At 40.4% G+C, this 21,130-nt stretch overlaps 1 protein-coding gene across 1 annotated transcript; it reads right to left on the reverse strand.

Annotated features, from left to right (window-relative positions):
• Positions 1–590: 590 nt before the first annotated feature.
• Positions 591–19,941, reverse strand: flvcr1 (FLVCR heme transporter 1). The gene is made up of 10 exons (XM_036581199.1): positions 18,531–19,941; positions 15,330–15,474; positions 12,931–13,071; positions 10,892–10,959; positions 9,056–9,159; positions 7,005–7,115; positions 5,195–5,300; positions 4,821–4,932; positions 3,860–3,921; positions 591–1,019 (listed from the first exon to the last, which is right to left on the reverse strand). Exons 1-10 carry the CDS (start codon positions 19,176–19,178, stop codon positions 933–935), a joined length of 1,584 nt encoding a protein of 527 aa, XP_036437092.1. The 5' UTR covers positions 19,179–19,941; the 3' UTR covers positions 591–932.
• Positions 19,942–21,130: the final 1,189 nt, after the last annotated feature.

Below are 21,130 nucleotides of genomic sequence, written 5' to 3' on the forward strand. Positions count from 1 at the left end.
GTTTGTGCTGATGATGAACGTGATTCGTTCACGTGACGTTACTGAGTAGGATGAGCTCATGAGGGTCATTTCAGGACGCCGGTTCGTCACATTAATGACAGATTTGAATCACTTAAATCAGCTAAACGAGTGTGAATCATCGTGTCAGAGAGATCGGATTTGAGCAAAAAATCAGATTTGAGAAATGAGGCTTGTAATGTGAACGTAACTAAAAAATGACCATAAATTAGAGATAATTATGGTATATTAGTTATAATTTAATAGCATCTTCTTGTTCCCAACTTAAAATACTAAACTGTTCTGCTGTCTAGTTTATAGCGTTTCAGTCTACACTGTATAAATTATTGTTAAATAAAATAACATCAATTATTAATCTGGCAGGTAATTCAAAACTTCTGAACAGTGGTGAATTAAGAATTTAAACAACAATCAAAGCTTTTCTCTGCAGTGAGCTGCAATATATCACCTCTAAACTGGCTAAAAAGGTTCTGAAAGTGTTAATGCAGTTCAAATATTTATTACAGCCACGTTCACAGTGTTGTCAAACCTCTCTGAGCTAACGGCAATGACAAGTGCGGTTGGACAAAGGGTCACTTTACAGAATGTAGCTTTAATGGTCACTATGAGAGGATTACAGCGCACTGTGGATGTGATCAGCATGCTAATGCAAGACAGATTGTCCGTCTGAAAGGTTCCGAGAGGTCTGTGGGAGTCGAGTGGACGTTTCTCACATGATCTCACTTCACAAACTTAAAAAAAATCATGTGCTGAAACAGTTCCACTGAAACGATACCATGCGAAGTTCAGTACAGCAAAAAAAAAAACAAAATAATAATAAATAAAAAGAGACAATTTCAAGTAACCTCAGGAAAGCTTGTGATGGTGGCGAGTTCTTTCAGGAGTGCTACACAGTCATTGGCGTCTCAGCGGGCTTACAGTGAAGTCTCGTGAGCCAAACTTGAGGAGGACCCCAGCCTCACACCGTTGGATATCTTCTCTGAAGGGTACTCGGTAGGAACCTGAGAAAAGCAAAGTCCAAATGGATGTTTTAACAAGGTGAAATTAATATAATAAAAATCTTTTAATGGGTAATAAGTGCCTGCTGGCTTTATGTGAATGAGACCAACTAACAAATCCCCTAAAAAACAATATTAATATAGATGCCAGTATTTAAACTTGGTTCATTAGCTTCATAGACCAAACCAGAAGTACAACCCCATTTCCATAAAAAAGTTGGGACGCTGTGCAAAATGTAAATAAAAATCGAAAAAAATCCATTTTATGCAGAAAAAGTGAACTGAATCGTTTTTTTAATTGCTCTCATAATGCGTTCCGTACCGAAGTGAGATGAACGAACTGTAAACCTGTAAAACTGTAAAACTGTTATCTGTAAAATGTTTTGTTTTGGAAGCCTGACTTGCAGTCAAAGGTAATAAATTGTAATATATTGCATTTTCTCACATCTCATTTCTTAACACAGCACAAATCTTTAAAAATAGAATTGTATGGTGATAATCTAGTGATCCCTACACCTACCAGCTTTCTTTCACTGTTAGCCTCGATGCTATGTTTGAGTGAACTGTCCTTTAACTGTCCTTTATCAGCTTTTAAATTCACATAAATTACACCACACAGTGCACATGTTCATTCCTGCCCTTCATTACATACAGACTCACATAGATACCAGCACACACACACATGCATATTAACAACCACCTGGGATACTATAGCAAAGGCCTAGCAACACCTTAGCAAACACATGGGATAACACAGCAATAGCTTAGCAACTTCTTTGCAAACAGCTAGAGTACTATAGCAACAACCATGAACACCTTAGCAACCACCCGGGATTCCATAGCAACACCTTAGCAACCATGTAGGATGACATAGCAATGGCCTAGCAACAGCAACTTAGCAACCACATGAATAATGCAGCAACAGCCTAGCAACACCTTAGCAACCACCTAGAATACTACATCAGCTGCCTATCAAAACGTTAGCAATCATCTAGAACACTATAGCAACAACCCAATAACACCAACGGCCAGCAACAGCCTGGCAAGACCACGTGGGACATCACAGCAACGGCCTAGTAACACCTTAGCAACCGCATGGATAACATAGCAACACATTATTATTATATATATATATATATACACCAATCAGGCATAACATTCTGACCACCTCCTTGTTTCTACACTCATTGTCCATTTTATCAGCTCCACTTACTATATAGGTGCACTTTGTAGTTCTACAGTTACAGACTGTAGTCCATCTGTTTCTCTGATACTTTGTTAGCCCCCTTTTACCCTGTTCTTCAGTGGTCAGGACCCCCATGGACCCTCACAGAGCAGGTACTATTTGGGTGGTGGATCATTCTCAGCACTGCAGTAACACTGACGTGGTGGTGGTGTGTTAGTGTGTGTTGTGCTGGTGCGAGTGGATCAGACACAGCAGTGCTGCTGGAATTTTAATTGTCAGATTGATCTCAATCCAGCAGTGAGAATAAAGTGTATAACAAGGGCACAGTGTCATTAACGCGACACACTATTTGAGTGTTTTAAATATTTATAAATGATCCTCAGCCTGTTAAACATAAAATGAGTTACAAGCCAAATCCATCAGGTGCTTCACATCCAAACACTCCAAGATAAGCTGCTGCATCTGATACACATGGAGTAGACAGTGGCTCATAAACTGTACAGCAACAGAGGGTGAGTCTGATAAAATGGTCAATGAGTGTAGCTACAAGGTAATAAACTGGCAACTCACTGTAAAGCAGACAGACCTTGAAATCTCTGAAATGTCCATCATTTTATAGTGACACACAAGCCTGACTTTGTGAGAGACACATAGCAGATAAAGCCAGACGAACACTGTGGGACTGACTTTTTTGGTCAGAACCGACTGAATTTCATGATCGGGCCGAATTTCAGCTTCATTGGCCGTCGTTTGCCGTGCTGTGATGCCCGATTAACTGCCCAAACGAACTCCGATTGAACAGTGGGACAATCGGATGGATTTCTGACATGTCCGAAATTTTGGTCGCGTGTCTCTCAGTCTGAGTTGCCTCACGAACCGATTCCTCAAAGTCGCACCCAAAACCACACACGGTCAGAACCACCGCTCTGACACGGAGGCCAAAAATCCCACCAGCATCCGTGTATGACGACTTTGCTCCGCTTGACTGAGTTGAATTGTGAGGTATAAATAAATACAGTGTTTTATTGTCTTTGTAGAGCTGTCGGTCTGTAGACCACCTGCTCTTCAGCTTCAGTACAGTGTGGCACAAGTTAGCAAAGCTGTTGTTGTGGTTTGTCAATGGCTGAATTTGGCTTCTACACCAAAATAGTGCCCTGTTAGTCCAGTATGGAACTGTGCACACACGGCTGAATCTCAGAAGGCTATTTATTAGACATGTGATGCACTTTATGGCTGCAGAAGCAACTATGTGGTGCACTATGTAGGGAGCAGGGAGTCATTTGAGATACAGCCAGTGTTTTTACTCAGAACTCGGAGGTGCAGCGTGCTGTTTTGAATAAAACAGCTGTATTGTAGACAGAGCGTCTGTAGGGGCTGCGTTTCACGTGCAGTGTGAGCACCCATGTCACGTCATGTCAGTCCGACCGAGTGTTTTCAGTGTGAGCATGTAAATCGCAGGCTTTGGTCGAACACGATAAGCAATTCAAACGTGCAGCGTGAGTCACCAAAAAACAGGATTTCTAAACTCGCACAGTGTCTGCCTGGCGTTATAGAGCACCTTCTACCACACGCAGAGGTTATGGGGCTGAAGGGAAGATCAGCATTAGAAGAAAACAAACTAACATTACAAGTTTGAGAATGAAAAGATGATTCTTACCATTTGACCTTTGCTATTGCTCATATTGGCTCCATGTCTTTTCAGCTCTGACTTTATTAGTGCTGAAAAAAACAGTACAAGAAGTTTAACACACCTCACTTACACCAATATACAGTATATGCACAACATACAAACACATACACACACACATATAGATAGATAAACAGTTAGAACAAAAGTTCAAATGGGTGCAATGAGTTGGGGCAAATAAATGGAAATAAAAGAAAGCAGTAAATGCATTCACTGAGCTCTAACATGTTTGGAGGGCAGCTGTGAATAAAGACAGAACGAGAATTTTTGCTTATATTTTTACTCTTATGAAAAACGTGCAGTACAACCAGTGTTCACTACTGAGTAAATATCAAGTAGCCAATCATCCACTTTAGGGCAGCCATTTGAGGCTTGTATTTTTAATTATAAACAGCGAACATGAAATGAATTAAGTTACTTTTAAAATGATCATGATCACGACAGCCCTAAATATATATGTGTGTATATATACCAACCATTACAATGAGAAAAGGTAATCTCAGTGGTTTTAACCGTGGAATGATTGTTGGTGCTGGTTTGAGTATTTTTATAACTGCTGATCAGCTGGAATTTTCACACACAACAGTCTCTAAAGTTATTATACCAATCAATCATTGCTTGAAAGCCACAGCCTATTTGAGTATTGTATATGTGCGTCCCTTCATGGCCACAACCGGCCTTCTTGTACCTGCTTTAATGCTTTTATAACAGCAGGCAGCAAAACTTCCACAAAACTTTGTATAAGCTGCCTCTGCTTTCCACACATGCCTGATATAAGGCTAGTACAGTGTGAATGCATTACTCTGTATTGGCTGCATTTTACCCATTTCCTAAATGAGTAGACATTTTGTGACGTGCAATAAATGTGGCTTTTTTTGTTGATTTTCTCCTGAATTATTTGTGGCTCAGAAAAGAGCATCAGAAAAAGCACCTGTTAGAATGATGCCAAAGAATATCCAGACACATATGAAGATATTTCCAGCCTGTGGGTTGTAGTCTGTGGTGAGCTTTCCTTGGATGAAGGTGAAAATGATTCCAAACACCTACAATTTGCAAAGCCAGGCACACAGGTTAGCGCAGGACAGAGAACAGCACACCACGGAAATTTCCTATGACATTAAGTCAGCTAAACGTATTTATATCCAGAACCACTTTAGTAAAATATATGCAAAATCAGGCTGCCTGACAGAGCCATGGCTACATGCCATCTGGGCGTGTATGAAAATGCCTCAAGCGCTTTGGTGTGGTGGCAACTGGTAGCCTGGCTATTCAAATAAGGAAGCTAAACATTTCCAATCCTCTTACCTGAGCAAACGCATTAAGAAGACCAGATGAAGTGCCTTCAGACTCGGGATACGTTATTTCAACACCAAATTCAAAGCCAATGGGCAGATATCCAGTCATGAAGAACCTTTAAAGCAGAAAGAAACATCATGACAATGTCAGAGCAATGAAGCACACAAAACAGCAAGTTTTAAGTCTTTAAATTAAAGGAAAATTAAACATATCACTGTTGAAACCTCAAGTCTTCAAAATGGTAACTTTACAGGAGAAGCAAAAAACCTACTTTACTTTTAATGTAAGTCAATGGAACCAGACTTTTTTCCAAGTCATTTTGGGCCATTTCTTTTGGTCCATTCATCATGAAATTTACACACAATGTAAAGGACAACAGGTATTTTTAAATTATATCAAAAACTGAAAAAGTATGTATGTGTGTTTGTTGGGAATTTCTTGTTTCAATAATATTTTTATGTATTTCTCTCTATTTTTAAAGGTGTCATTGCCAATGCTGAACGTTGAACATATTGCACAACAGCACTGCTGTTCTGGAACAGCAATTACCTGCAAATTTCTGTCTCAATGCGCAGGAATTACAGGTGGATGATCTTAATTTCTCAAAATTGCTGGTTATTTTTGAATATTATAATTCATATACAAAAAAGAAACATTCATTATCAAAATCTGCCTGATGTGGTTCCTTCAAAAATCTGCATTTCATAATTCAGCCACATGGTGGTGTTGAACAGATCCCCAGTTTACTGACAAGCAATCATGTCAAAAGGAAATTTTAACTGATTTTTTTGTAGAATTTCAGAAATAAAACCATTAAAATGCAAACAAAGTCATTCAGAGTGGTTTGATGTGAAACGTGCCGTTCTAGACAAACCCAGCCACTCAGAACTGTTCACAATGGTGGTGACAGGAGCCAGATGTCTGAAGAGTCTGATGTATCTAAAAGCTCCTTTACATAAATGTATTATATAAAATGGTTGTAAATAAGCTCCCTGATGCCTCAAACTTTGTCCCGTGATAATTTTACAACAAGGTTTTTGGCTTAAAGCTACTTTAAAACAGCAAACAGGTACATAACAGGCATTGTAAGGCAAAATATTAACCTAAGAAAAGTATTTTTTTCAGATGTGCCTCTATTTTAGCAACATTACATATACAAACTCAGAAGACTCGTGTGGGTTCACTGGTCGTTTTGCGTAGTAAATACAATGCCTGTGTTCACAAGACATCTTCCTGGTTTTTATCACCACCACTGTAAAGAAATCTGAGCTGGTAAGTTTCTCTAAACTGAACCATTTCATATAAAACCACTCTGACTGAGGTTTGAAGTTGTTTACATTTCAGTGACAACTCAGAGTTATTAGCTCTGATAATGGTCAGTTGTATTTGAGTCTAACATGTGGATGATCTTCCTCACTGTTTGCGACAATGACATCATCAAATCCCAGTCCCAGACAGAACATGGCCCAGCTGGGACTTGAACCTCCACACTCAGTGTTGAAATGCAACTCTATGTTATGTTAAGTGCGTTACTGGTCCTACAAGGGAAATATGTCATTTAGCTGCTTAACTATGCCCAATCTGGGAGCAGCACAGCATCACCAGCAGAGCAGCGCTGCCCGGGGGGGGGGGCTAAGTGCGTTGACCAAGGGCACAACCAGGTATACCTAGTCAGTTGTAGGATTTAAACCCACAACCTTCTGGTTGATGGCTCAGTTCTCCTACTACTAGGCTGCCGGCTCTAATGCACTGGACGCAAGCTTTGCATTGCTTCAAACAAAACAACAGGGATGGATTTTGTAGACAAATCCAGACATACCCCAGCACTCCACCAGTGAAGAAAACCACGAGGAGCTGCTGCAAGTCCAGAGTGAACGTGAACACCAGCATTCCAATAAAGGACAGGATATACACAATCAGCGTAGTCATTCTAAATGGGCAGAAAGAGACATTCATTACAATATAACCTGCATTTAATGCTCTCATCTTGACACTGAAAGCCCTGCCTTCACTTCTATAACTATATAACATTTCACCCCTAATGCCATTAATTAATAATCACTACAGTATTTTATTAATGGGAAATGGAAAATTATACTTATTGCGCCTTCAAACAACGGCTCCAGCAGTGGCATTAACGATGAGGGTTAATCCTCTTTGTGAAAAGTTACTTTCACAGAAAATAATGAGCGTGGGAGAAATCTCCTTACCTTTAATCTCACACAGATTAACGGATATTAATAAAGAAAATCTGACAGTGATATGAGTGGCCTAATCATATAATACAACCATAGTCCTCAACAAATATTACTATTCAAGTCAGAATAAATTAATTTGTAACTGATTTTGTGGGACAAAAATATAAGGGATGCGCTGATATGGGAATTGTTGGCTGATCTGATATCAGATATCTGATATTGTTCATGTACAGTTGTGTGCAAACGTCTGAACACCACTGATCAAATGACATGTTCTGATGATTTAAGTGAAAATACATTAACACATCATCTACACAGAACAAACGTAAGTACGGCACTTTGCTGCTTATTTTAGTGCACAATTTGTATTTATGAAAAAAAAATTGTAAAGAAATTAAACATACAGAAAATATGAAATAACTTTTCAATACAGGCCACATTTTGTGCTTTATTTTTTCCTCTAATATGCTAAATGAACAGTATAATCTAAACAGTAAATAAACAGTAATATTGTACTTAAATGTGCAGACGTATGTTCTCTGTAGAGGATGTGTTGTGACTTGTTTTACTAGTTTAAAAAAAATCAACAAAACATGCCATTTGACCAGGGACACCTAAACTTCTGCATACGATTGTATATATCTGAATGCTGCCACTACATAAAATGCAAAAAGAGCCACCTGAGTTAATGTTAAGAAGAAATACAGGGAGATTCACTTGAAAGAGGCCCCAAATATTCTGTAATAACTCTCGCTAGGATGAATCAATCTGAACCAAACAACGTGAAATGAGCTCCTCAGTATATGGAGCTTCCAACAAGCCGGGATGGCCCTGCATCGGAGCGATGAGGGAGGCGCCGGACAGCCGTTTAACCTCCGTTTGCAACTTCCGGGTGCAGACCCCCGTACCCCTTCATGCATCTGGCAGAAAACGGAGGTCACTTCCAGCATTGCATGCAGTGCAATCGATTACACATACGTCAAGGTATGTAGCGTATTTTTTTGGTTCCGATTGCTTCATCCTAACGGGAGTTACAGTAGAATATTTGGGGCCTCTTTCGAGTGAATCTCCCTGTATAATTTAGTTTTCTATTACCATACGAAAGAAGAACAAGGCTATGTCTGTTGGATGCACTGTGATGTTTTCCGAGGAAGCGTGCAGACTCATTCAGATTGATATGCTATTAATCATTATTTCATCAGAGTAATAATAAAACACAACAAATGTGTGGTTTATATTCCTATTTATGCGTTTTCTTGTTCAAAAAGGTAATTTGTGACAAACTAAGTTAAAAATCGACAACGTTTTGGATCACATGCTTTACATATCAAATAAATGCAACAGCATAATGTAAAACTTGCAGTATTACAGCAGAAGAGCAGATTAAATGGCAGAAATCGGCCTTAAAGAGTTGATACTTTGAAAAAAAGAAATGTATTTTATATGAACTGAATTGATTCAAATGTGTACATCATTTTCATTTCATTCATATGACAATATAATCATCATCAAAGCATTGCCAAAAGTAAATAAACAAGAAGAACAATTTTATTAATCTGGAATTTAAGTACACATTTCAATCAAGTGAATTTGATGCATCACTTCTTTCAGTGTAGCTCTCAGTGATTGTAACTGATCTATTATTTTATTTCTGCAAGAAACTCAGGCATACTTATAAGTTTTGGTGTGATCCAGCCACAGCCCGCAAAGGATGGAGCCCACCATTCCAGCCACCACCAGGGTTAGACCAATTCTACCAGCGTTCAACTCCTCTCCCTGAAAGAAGAGATTCCGTTAGTGATGATGAGACGATTAACTATTAATTATTTATATTAACTGTCATATAAATAATTGCAATTATATTACAATTACATTTCATTGTATACAACTATTCAATTATAAGCCTAAAGTGGCCAAATTAGCTGATTAGCCATCTTCCTCCTTAGCTATGTTTACTTAGTAGCTTAGTAACAGTGATTGTACTGTCAAAATACTGCATGTACACAGAATAACATACAGAGTGATTTTCATGAGAGTGAAATTATGAGAAAAAAGTACTCAACTCTGCTAGAATACATGCTAAAAGCATTACAATTAGTCACATAACTAAGAAATAAACATTATGTGAACCCCCCTCTAAACAAGTTAGATCATACGGAGTCCCTAAGGGAGTCCCTCGCAAAATATATGCATTCCCTATAATATAATAATGGCGCAGTGGGTAGCGCTGTTGCCTCACAGCGAGAACGGCCTGGGTTCGATTCCTGGCCGGGCGACCGGGGTCATTTCTGTGTGGAGTTTGCCTGTTCTCCCTGTGTCTGTGTGGGTTTCCTCTGGGTACTCCGGTTTCCTCCCACGGTCCAAAGACATGCAGTCAGGCTGATTGGACATGCTAAAATTGCCCCTAGGTGTGAGTGAGTATGTCTGTCTGTCTGCCCTGCGATGGACTGGCGACCTGTCCAGGGTGTATCCTGCCTTCCGCCCAACGACAGCTGGGATAGGCTCCAGCACCCCACTGCGACCCAGAAGGATAAGCGGTTTAGATGATGTATGTATGTATGTATAATATCAGACAGCAAGCAGACGTAGGACCAGAGGTGCCCAATGGCACTGCCTACATTAGAGCTATTGTTAAAACCTGTTTTCCCAGTTTGGCCAGTCTGTGCTGAGATTATTCAGCAATTGTTCTCTGCAGGTCTCTGTAAATGTAACTTTTACTGTATGAGGAAACTCGACCTCAGTCTGAGTTTGCGCTCATTAACAGCAGAATCATATTTGATTTTGAGAAGCGACACCATGTCTTTATATTTCAATCCAAGATCAATATAAAATTGATTAAAATGAGCTGCTTCATGTCTGAGCTTAAGCAAAGCACAGCTTTTGCAAGCGAATGCAAACCGTTGCATCATAATGCAAAACATTTGCAAGGGAACGCATTTTATTAGGAAGGGAACGCAAAACATTTGCAATTAGGCAATTATGTGATAATTGTGACGGACCTGGGTGAGAGTTCAGAGTGTAGTTCTAGTGTTCAATATTTTGGCCAACACTTGACTCTCCTAACTGTCCATATGTAATCTGGAGAAGGTGACCTGCTTAACTGACCCTGAATGTCTCCTCAGAGTAATTGGATTATATAATAGAGGTAATACTAAGTAATAAGCGTAGAAGTGATGTCACATGGTAGGTGCAGTTAAGAGACTTAAGTTTGGTGGGAAAGCCCTCGAATCAGGACGCCAGTAAGTCAGCTGACCTGGTCTGGCAGGGCAGGCCAGCCTGCAGAGTACACACAGAGCTTCTTCTCAACAAACTTCGCCTCTCTCTCATGAGGGCCAGGCATGCGTGAAGAAGCGGCTAATGAACTGCAAGAGCACAGACAATGAACCTGCGCTCAGACTCATCCGCTGCTAGCGATGTATGTCCGTCAGACAGGATTTCACTTCTGATCAGCATGTGTGCATTAACATTTCGAATGATCAGTTACTGAGGTCAGCAAACGTTTACTTACTGGATAATGGGCAATTATCATTTGATTGAGGAGTGTGGACACTGAATAGAAAGATCCCGTCATGATGCCTGAAAAACAGATTCATTAGTTACTTACAAAAAAACGAAAATCTTTCAGATAATAAAGAATCATAAGTAAACAACAGCACAGAATCACAGAATCAATAATTAAGGTAAAGTCAGATCCATAACAACAAGCACTGTATGTCCAAGAGTTTGTAGACCTGCTCATCATCATCATCATCATCATCGTTAACCGCTTAGTCCAGATAGGGTCGCGGTAGCAGTTGGGAGAGCAGAGAATCCCAGATGACCCTGACCCCCGCAACTTCCTCCAGCTCATTCCCGGGGACCCCAAGCCGCTCCCAGGCCAACTTGGAGATATAATCCCTCCAGCGGGTCCTAGGACGACCCCAGGGTCTTGTCCCGGTAGGCCGTGCCTGGTACACCCCCACCGGGAGGCGTCCCGGGGGCATCCGGATCAGATGCCCGAACCACCTCAGCTGGCTCCTCTCAATGCGGAGGAGTAGCGGCTCTACGCCGAGCTCCTCCCGGATGGCCGAGCTCCTCACCCTATCAAATAGAGTGTAGCCCTGCTCATCATTTCTCCTGATATCAGGGGTATCAACAAGGAGTTTGTCGCCTTTGGCTGTAGTAAAACTCTCGAATCTTCTGTGAAGGCTTTACACTAGATGCTGGAACATTGCTGTGAGGATGTGATTGCATTCATCCCCAACAGAACATTAGTGAGGTCAGCTACTGATGCTGGATGATTAGTTGTGTATAAAGGCCCCACAGTCCACTGCTGGGGGCCTTTATACCCCTTTAGCCGAAGCTTGGCACTGGCCATGGTAACCTTAGGCTCATATGCAGCTGCTCTAAAGCGTCTCATTCTATTGCCAATGCTTTTCTATGGAGATTATACAAGCTGTGTGTGTGCAAATGAACACCTGAGTCAGGAATGGATGCACCTTAAAGCAGCTGAGTTCACTAATGAGAAGGGCTGTCTGTTTACTTTTGGACATACAGTGTAGAACAGTTTAACTGAAATGTAAGTCATTCACTTCATGCAGTGACCCTCTTAAAGCATAAATGCTTTAATTTAAATAATACGCACTCACATTTAACCACACACACATTTTCTAAGCCGCTTATCCTTCTGGGTCGCGGGATCACGTTTAACCAAAACACACTTAACAGTGTTAACAGAAGCCAATGGGCATTAGGTTTAGTGCCTGCCCATGTGAGATGCCCATTAGGTTTATGCATTTCAACTAATTTTGATATTTGATTATCCATAGAAGTTTATGAACGGATATCCGGCTAATAGCAGGGAAGGAAAAACAGCTTCCTTATGCAAGGATGTCACTTCAGTCCTGCAAAGGTCCTGGACACTTGATCAGTGGCTTGTCACAGTAGCTAGACAACCTAATCTCCACAGGTATCATTTTGCAATGCTACTTGGTGTCTCCAACACTGAACCTTTCTGAAACAATCGTCTCTAAGCTGTGGGTAATCTGAACAAGTCAAACCCGTTCTTTGTATGGTTTAACTGGATAAAAAGAAGCCAACTGAACTTGGATTCTGGGCCTTTTTGTGCCCAGGAACCGCAATCCTGGATGATCTAAGGAAATGCTGGACAGGTGGCAGCACTAAAGCTTTGTCATTGGATGCCGATCAGGAATCATTTTCTTCTACACAAGGTGCATTCTCCAATGATGGACAACATGCTATATGTCAGATTAATACATTTATTTAATTCATCGTTTTTGGACACAGTAGTTACCCTGTTTATTTTTTTCTATCTTCAAGTGATTAAATTTTAACAAATACCCAAATAGTGATTTCTTTATTCCAATAATGTCTCAAACGGTTAACTTCTCAAGTATCTGTGCATCCCTAACTGACGTCTACTGTAAATGTGTTCTGTGGTCATCGTCAGCACGCTGCAGATGCAGCAGATTGAGATTAGGGTGAAAAACAGTGGAGTATTCCTTTAATCTGTATACTTTGATGCACTAGAGCTGATGTCTATCTCACCATAACTGATAAGGAGCAACAGGAAGGGCTTGTTCCTGAACAGATTGATGATGGACTTCTTGTACGAATAGTCTTCCGCTGGGCCTGTGGGCAGGACGGCTTGAGCCTGACTGGGCGGCAGTGGAGGTCTGTCCTGAATGACTTGAGAGAGAGAGAGAGAGAGAAAGAGGGTCTTTAAGGTCTAGCTCAAAGAAACATTTATTAATGTGTCATATTCAGAGGTTTTGTAATGTTATTCAAGAATGTATTACGACCTAAGACACTCTTGAATAATAAAACTGTAGTTTTAGATGTTTTATTCAGGGAACCAACAACTTAAAAGCACCACAGAAAGTATACTGCTTTGTAAATTTGTAGTAATTTCTTGTCTTTATGTGCTTCAAGATTTCATGACCTCTTTCCAAAATCATTAAGTTATTTTTAAGGAAGCAGGTCTGTTTATCACTCTGGACAATTCACAGAAAAGTCTTCAGTTCCTCACACTTAATTTCAGTTAAATCCATCTTATTGCCAGGCATTTTGATTACTCGAGTAATCATCAGAATACAACCCCATTTCTAAAAAAGTTGTGACGCTGTGTAAATAAAAATAGAATACAATGATGTGCAAATCATGTAAATCATATTTTTAAAGGAAAATACTACAAAGACAACAAATCAGATGTTGAAGCTGAGAATTTTTTAGTTTTTTGAAAAAATATGTGCCCATTTTGAATTTGATGCCAACAACATGTTCCAAAAAAGTTGGGACGGGGGCCTGTTTACCACTGTGTTTCATCACTTCTTCTTTTAACAACACTCTGTAAGCGTTTGGGAACTGAGGAGACACTGCTGTAGTTTAGAAAGTGAAATGTTTTCTGTTCTTGTTTGATACAGGATTTCAGCTGATCATCAGTTCAGGGGCTCATTTGTAGTATTTTTCATTTCATAATGTGCCAAATGTTCTCAGTGGTGACAGGTCTGGACCGCAGGCAGGTCAGGTTAGCACCAAGATGTTTTTAATACGGAGCCATGCTGCTGTAATACATGCAGAATGTGGTTTTACATTGTCTTGCTGAAATAATGGCCTTCCCTGAAAAAGACGTTGTCTGGATGGCAGCATATGTTACCAAAACATATATATATATCATTCAGCATTAATGGTGCCTTTATAGAATGCTCCCCTACACCATCATGAATACTGGCTTTTGAACTGTGCACTGATAATAAGCTGAGTGGTCTTTAGCCTGGAGGACACAATGTCCATGATTCCCATAAAGAATTTCAAATGTTGATTTGTTGGACCACAGGACACTTTTCCACTTCCCCTCAGTCCATTTTAAATGAGCTCAGGCCCAGAGAAGGTGGCAGCGTTTCTGGATCCTGTTTATATTTGGTTTCTTCTTTGCGTTTTAGAGTTTTAACCTGCATTTGTGGATGCAGTGATGAACTGTTTTCACAGACAGTGGTTTTCAGAAGTGTTTCTGAGCCCATGCAGTGATTTTCACTACAGAATCATGTCTGTTTTTAATGCAGTGCTGCCTGAGGGCCCAAAGATCACGGCCAGCAAATACTGGTTTTTGGCCTGGATTTCTCCAGATTCTCTGAATCTTTTAATGATATTATGTACCGTAGATGATGAAAAGCAGAAGTTCTTTGCTATTTTATGTTGAGAAACATTGTTCTTGAATTGTTGCACTATTTGATGGTGCAGTCTTTCACAGAGTGGTGAACCCCTCCTCATCTTTACTTCTGAAAGACGCAGGCTCTCTGAAATGCTTTTTTTATGCCCAATCATGTTACTGACCTGTTGTGAATTAACCACCAGGTGTTTTTTTAGCATCACCAACTTTTTTGGAACGTGTTGTCGGCATCAAATTTTAAAATAGGCATATATTTTTAAAAAAGCAATAAAATTGATCAGTTTCAACATTTGATATGTTGTCTTTGTACTCTTTTATAGGACTAGTGACAGTCCTACAGTGTATATATCCATCTGCCACAAAACTGGCTGATTCCAGGCTTGTGAGTAGGAGTGAACATATAGAGCTCTGAGTAAGTCAAAGGTTCTCAGCTCCTATTGTTCTCTCCAACAGACCTGGGCAAACTTGTCAGCGCATTATTTAGAGCTGAATCATATTTGTAAAGACCAGGAAATGCCTGAACTAACGTTGGCAAGGAAGCAGGTTCCTGGGACTAGAACTGCACATTGCCGCTCCTCTACAATCTCTTTATCTCTCGAGATGACATCACTGACTGCTACAAATGTTTACACATCATTACGCAAACACTGAAGGATCTAGTGTGTGTATCATGTTCATATAGTGTTTCACCGTCACACGTCCTGCGCTATTTTTAATATTTCTTGGAGGGCATCTTGGCAACATGTCCTGCACATGGCACTGCTAACAGACACCTTACCTATGACTGTTAAGATGAAAAGCAGGGTTGAGATGGCCGCTGTTCCATAAAACATGATGCTTATGTTGCGGCCCATGAGTTCTTTATCGTCAGGCGTGTTCGGAACCAGCACAGGTGGGAGAAGGAAACCTATGGCAACACCCAGCTGAGAGAAAGAGTTACAGATCAGTTTCACAGTAGTTACCAAATAATTCACAGTAGTTACCAGTACATAGTAGTCGTAACTAGTTAGAGGGAAATCCAACCAATTTTCATTCAGAGTGGTTTGGTGTGAAATGGTTCCGATGTCTTTACAGTGGTGGTGATAGGACCCAGGGGTCGCCATGACTACAACACAAATATAGACATTTTATTTACTATCCAGAACCACCAGTGAACCTACACGAGTCTTCTGAGTTTATATGGAATGTTGATGATGGAAAATAGTGATAAATCTGATATAATACATTTTCTTTGGGGACTAATTTTGCCTTAGAACACCCTTCAGGTATCCCTCCACCATAAAATAAATTTAAATAAATTGATTAGTAAACGTTTCAGACCAAAACATTATCACAAACCTGTCGTAAACTTTCTGTGAGGGAGCTTTCAGAGGTGGATGTCTGGTTCCTATCACCACCACTGTGAACAGTTCTGACTCAGTAAGTTTCTCTAGAACAGAGCGTTTCACACCAAACCACTCTGAACGACTCTGTTTACATCTCAACCACTTAATTACAAAGAAATTTTGAAAAATCGGTGGATTTTCCCTTTAAGGTTACTAAATTAAATTTTACCGAGTATTTTTAAATGATTTTTGTACATTTGTGAAGAAATGAATCTACTTTTTTAATTTCGATTTTTGTCATTCATATTTAGTTGCTCATTCCCTTTTTCTGTTTAATTTCTATATGTTTTGTTGGTGACTGCATCTGTGCTGCGTTGGACATTTATTAGTATTTTTTAGACCAAACAGATCCCAAAAATAGAAGAATATAGCTTATTAAACACTGCACTGCAGTTCTGTAAGTTACTCCATATTTAAGTATTTGTTAGACCTGGTACGTTTGTAATTCTTACATTGTTTTTTTGGAGAAGTATGTTTACTTTTAGTCACTGTTTTACTGAAGTACCTGAGTTTGGGTTTCGGCTACTCTCTCCAGTCTGTAGTGGTTCTACAGTCTGTAGTCTTAAGATTTAAAATAGAATAATAAGTCAATGGTTCAAAGGGTTAAATGTTTATCAGACGGCACTGATCTGGTATAAGGTATCAGTACCGGATCAATGTCAGCAGAAAATGCTGGATTGGATATTAGAGGATGAAACAGAATTAATTAATTCTGTAACAAATATATCCTGAAACAGCTCTTTGTGTGATGTGGTGTTGTTGGCTGTGTGTTTCTTCCTGTGGGTTTGTAGAGTGTTTGAGTAGTTTGAGCCTGACAGCCTACACACGCTCATCATAAGTGAAGTTCTTAGTATTAAAAAAATGATTATATATATATATAAAGTAATTTTTTTAATACTAAGAACTTCACTTATGATGAGCGTGTATATATATATCGTTGCCGTCAGAACAAAACCTCGTTTTTTGGTTTTTGACATAATTTGAAAATGCCTGTTGGCCTTTACATTGTGTGTAAATTTCACGATGAATGGACCAGAAGAAACGGCCCAAAATGACTTGGTAAAAAGTCTGGTTCCATTGACTTACATTAAGAGTAAAGTATGTTTTTTCCCTCTCCTGTAAAGTTACCATTTTGGAGATACAAGGTTTTCTTCAGACAACAGCATTATATATATATATATATATAATAAAATATCGTTTTTCAAAGTTTCGCTGTCAGTATTGGTATCGTAAAACAAAACGTGGTATCGTACCAACTCTAATGCTTGTGCTTGGTTGCTAAGCAAACATAGTAATGCACTAGTGAAGTCAGTCTCAGAACAAACATACTGAAACTATGATACTGAATATCTGTCCTGAGTTTCTTTGATTTCAATGTGTAAATCATATCTTATTCATGAATATAATACATTATATTAACTCAAATATTACCAAAAATCAGTCAACTGAAATACAAAATGCTGTAAATACAACACTGGGCAGTTTTATTTGTGTAGACTTAATGTTCACGTTAGATTTGTCACTTTTTCAGTGTTCTACATAGAACACAGAACTTAATGGTTAAGTGGTTCATTGTTGGAGGATCTGTTGTATATCCCAAAAATAAATATTCTGAATGAGATCTCCTCTTAATCTCATCTACTTCTCGAAAACATAGTTGAGCCCAGTGTGAAGTCAGAGTGAGACGTAAGCCTTTTCTCCTGTTTCTGAAATTCGGCTCCTGAGAAATAAAACTCAAAATGTGGTCACACATGAGGATTAACTCTTTAGTGTCTGACTCGTCTCAGCCCAGTCTCAGCTGGATAATGTCGCCATAAGAACAGTGTAGGATCTCAGATTTTCTTATACAGCTCTGTTCTAGATCACAGAACCCAGCAGTGTGTCAGTGCAGAAGGAGAACTCACGCTTTTCTCATTCATCACCAGAACTTCTCACAGTGAAATACTTAAGTTAATCTCTCTTCTGCTAAAGGGGTTCCCTCCGGGCTGGTTCTACATAGAGCATTTTTAAAAGTGGTTTTCTATAGCACCAAAAAGGGTTCTGCTATTGTTACCTATAGCACTAAAAAGGGTTCTGCTATTGTTACATATAGCACCAAAAAGGGTTCTGCTGTTTTTACATGTAGCACCAAAAAGGGTTCTGCTATTGTTACATATAGCACCAAAAAGGGTTCTGCTGTTGTTACATTTAGCACCAAAAAGGCTTCTGCTATAAATACGATGCTTGATGGTAACAATAGCGGAACCCTTTTTGTTCTATATGTAACAATAGCAGAACCCTTTTTGGTGCTATATGTAACAACAGCAGAACCCCTTTTTGGTGCTATATGTAACAACAGCAGAACCCTTTTTGGTGCTATATATAACAATAGCAGAACCCTTTTTGGTGCCAAATGTAACAGCAGCAGAACCCTTTTTGGTGCTATATGTAACATATAGTATCTAAAAGGGTTAGAACAGCACATTCTCCATCAGTCTCACACAAAGAACCATTTAACCATCAAATGGTTCTATACAGAACTTTCTGGTTCTATACAGAACCACTGCCTTTACTGAAGATCCTCTTCAGCATGACTGAAACGCTGCTGTGTGTACCTGGTTACCCAGCACTGCTGTGGCACAGGCGGTGGAAACCTCTCTGGGTCCGAACCACACCGACGCGATCCTGGAGGGCAGGCCGAGGATGAAGATCTGGGCCACGGAGCAGACGATCTGGGCCACCATGGTGACCCAGAAGAGGTGGGGCCCAACGCTGGCGCACTTCAACCAGGCGCCCACGCAGTTCAAACCGGCGCCCAGCAGCGCCGTCACCCTCAGCCCCTTTCTGTCCAGCAGCCAGGTGGCGGGGAAGATGAGAGGCACATAGGCCACCATGTAGACCACGGACAGCCAGTCGATCATCACGCTGGACACGCTGTAGTAGTGTGTGAAGATGTTGGCGATGATGCTGTACTGGATCCACTGGAAGGCGTTGACCAGCGAGTACAGGCTGAATATGGTCAGCACGGCGAACCTCCGGCAGTACAGCCTCGTCTCCGGTGTCTGGCTGCGCTCGCTCGGAAGCATCGCCTCCTTCTCGTTCGGCGGGAGCTCCCTGTCCGCCCGCTGCGAGTCCGGCACGGTCACATGGATCGCCCCGTTCGCGAGATCCTGGTACTGCGTCTCGGGTTTGTCCGCTTCGGCCTCCTCGCAGGCAGCGCTGCCGGGCCGAGCGTGTTCCTGAAGCAGCTCTCCCGCCACCATGATGCAATCAGCGCTCCCTTTCTAGCATCCACGGCGCGCGATCAACACTAATGGGGTGTATTTAATCCTTACATGCGCTCAGTCGGCTTAAAGGTGATCAGTGAGACCCGGAAAGAAGACCTCCCGTAATAACGGCTGTAATTACGTCCTCGCTCTTATTAAGCCGGCGGACGGAGACGTGTAACACACATGGGGGGCACATTCATTCCACAGGCTCGGGGTAACACTCCTACATCCGACTTCACGAGGGAGGTGGCATGGCCGCATCCTCTCAGCATTTATAGCTTGGTTCAGCCTACTCTATTTTTATCCCACCTGTATTCCGTCCGCACCTGGTTCCCTGCATTAGGACTGACGGTCCCGCATGCTGAGCTGTGATTGGCTGATCTGGAGACTACTGCGTCATAGAGCAGGGTGGGTGTCATAGTGAGCTGTGTGCCATAGTGATTGGCTAACACGCTCCCGTTTCCTGCGCTGGGATTGGCTAGTAATCGGCGGGCTGATCGTGGGTATAAACTGTTGGCCAATCCTAGCGTGGGTTGGGGCGTGCCGGAAAACGGGTGGGAAAATATGATGCGAAGGTTCTGTCAAAGCCTTCCGATAAGGACGAGACCAATGAGACGGCAGGCAGGGAGGGTCACGAAACAGCCACGCTGCCGAAGACTTTGGTCATGTGAACAAGTTCAAGAACAAGCAGATCAAATGAACTGCGGAAAGGGGAACGCTACCGATTTTTCAAAATTTCTGCATGAGTGACTGAGATCAAAATCATTCAGAGTGGTTTGGTGTGAAATAAGAGGAAGTATGGTTCGCCATGACTACAACACAAATATAGACATTTTTATTCACTATCCAAAACCACCAGTGAACCTGAACCTAAAATAGAGGTAAATCTAAAAAAAATTAAGTTTTCTTTAGGAACTAATTTTGCCTTAAAACACCCTTCATGTATCCCTCCACCTTGAAATACATTAAAATAAATTATTTAGAAAATATTTTAGATCAAAACATTATCATAAAACTGTCGAAAAAAAAGGCTCAGAGATCAGACTGAGTATTCTTAACCATTTCATGTAATAACTTTATGTGAGGGAGCTTTTAGAGGTGGACGTCTGGTTCCTATCACCACCACTGTGAACAGTTCTGACTCAGTAAGGCCTCTAGAACGTAGCATTTCAGACCAAACCACTCTGAATGACTTTGTTTACATGTTAACAATTTAATTACAAAGAACTTTTGAAAAATCGGTGGATTTTCCCTTTAAGGTTACTAAATTAAATTTTGATGAGTATTTTGAAATGATTTTTGTACATTTGTGAAGAAATGAATCTACTTTTTAGTTCAATTTTTGTCATTCATATTTAGTTGCTCATTCCCTTTTTCTGTTTAATTTCTATATGTTTTGTTGGTGACTGCATCTGTGCTGCATTGGAGATTTATTACTATTTTTTAGACCAAACGGATCCCAGAAATAGTAGAATATAGCTTATTAAACACTGCACTGCAGTTCTGTAAGTTACTCCATATTTAAGTATTTGTTAGACCTGGTACTTTTGTAATTCTTAAGTTGTTTTTTTTGGAGAAGTATGTTTACTTTTAGTCGCTGTTTTACTGAAGTACCTGAGTTTGGGTTTCGGCTACTCTCTCCAGTCTGTAGTGGTTAAGTCTTAAGATTTAAAATAGAATAATAAGTCAATGGTTCAAAGGGTTAAATGCTTATCAGACGGCACTGATCTGATATAAGGTATCAGTATCGGATCAATGTCAGTAGAAAATGAAATTTTGAAAAAAATCGGTTCCCCTTTACAGTACTAATGATTTTTTTTTTTTTTTTCGGTCATGGGCTGATTGCCTATTAATCAAGCTTTACAAGCAGAAGGCTGCCTAAGACAGATGAATGGACTCCAGGTTAGCTGTGTGCATGGCCATATGGCAATTCCTTGCCACTAATC

The sequence above is a fragment of the Colossoma macropomum genome, unplaced genomic scaffold, assembly GCF_904425465.1.
Source record: "Colossoma macropomum unplaced genomic scaffold, Colossoma_macropomum, whole genome shotgun sequence".
NCBI lineage: Eukaryota > Metazoa > Chordata > Actinopteri > Characiformes > Serrasalmidae > Colossoma > Colossoma macropomum.